Source organism: Echinococcus granulosus, assembly GCF_000524195.1.
Source record: "Echinococcus granulosus chromosome Unknown EG_S00414, whole genome shotgun sequence".
Taxonomy (NCBI): Eukaryota; Metazoa; Platyhelminthes; class Cestoda; order Cyclophyllidea; family Taeniidae; genus Echinococcus; species Echinococcus granulosus.
In genome coordinates, this window is record NW_020170793.1 from 4,927 (window position 1) to 5,959 (window position 1,033).

Sequence of the window (1,033 nt, forward strand, 5' to 3'; positions counted from 1 at the left end):
TTGTGCGTCCATGCGGGTTATTAACAGCTAAAAACAAACAGATAGCTTAATGTGCACCTTATTCTGCCTTCTTTGATGCATCAGGGAAAGTCAGAGCTGAGGTGAGCTCAAAGTGGGGAACCTTGTTGTAGATCTCCGGTTGGCTTTTCAGCGTTGTCGTGATGCTTCGAGCCTCGGGTCCCAGACCCGGCATGAACACAAAGTCCCACATCACCTACAGGAGAGTAAGTAAACTATATCCCACATATATTTAACAACCGATATATGCTCATTCTGAAATCACTTTAATTGCCAAGGGTATAATGACAAAACAAATGGTATCGACACCAAAACAACACCAGAGAGACTACTCAAGCTAAGATAATTATCTAGATGGGATACTTTGTAAAGCAAAGTAAAGTGGGAGCGTTGGTATATGGAGTTGCTTGACCGACACAGCCGATCTTATTGGTGGGCTATTAAATGGCTGATAGGAATGTGAACGGAAGGCAAATATGAAGAGTGAATACCTACGGATGAGAATAATGTAAAAATGGAAGGTGAAGGAAGGTAAATGGAAAATGACGAGTAAAATGAGCAAGAGATGAAGAAGGAGGGGAAAGAATATGGACGAGAGTAAGGAGATAGGTGTAGCGTCCCGGGACTCCCTAAAGACAAAAGAAGACAAAATATTCGGACAAAATATATTCAGCGCTAAGCGCTAAGCTATTGGCATGGCCCAAAAGTTCAGCCCACCCAGCCAGTTACATGGGGGGCTAATTCAAATTACAAAAGTGGCGCCTCACCAGAACCAAGAAATAAATCACTACCGTATTACATAGGTGAAGGTATCTGACTTGTAGGTAATTGGTAATGAGACAAAAGTAAAAGTAATGGTGATAGTAATGAAAATAAAATAGGAAGTCAAAAATAAACCGAGGAGGGAGAAAGAGGGAAAGTATAGAGGGATATTGGTAAGAAAGGGAATAATGAAGCAGAAATGGTACGTAAATGTAAAAAGACTAAGATGTGAATCAGGTTGGGTGGTTGGATG

The 1,033-nt window shown here is 41.1% G+C and overlaps 1 protein-coding gene across 1 annotated transcript in view; it reads right to left on the reverse strand. All coding sequences in view use genetic code 11, as the record gives it.

Moving 5' to 3' along the window:
• EGR_11144 (hypothetical protein) overlaps positions 1 to 1,033 on the reverse strand; it is a gene marked incomplete at both ends in the record, with an annotated part of 5,995 nt that overhangs the window by 4,544 nt on the left and 418 nt on the right. Inside the window, one exon of the mRNA XM_024500391.1 lies at positions 122 to 214. Within this exon, the coding sequence (XP_024345194.1) occupies positions 122 to 214 (93 nt within the window). The remainder of the gene's footprint in view (positions 1 to 121; positions 215 to 1,033) is intronic.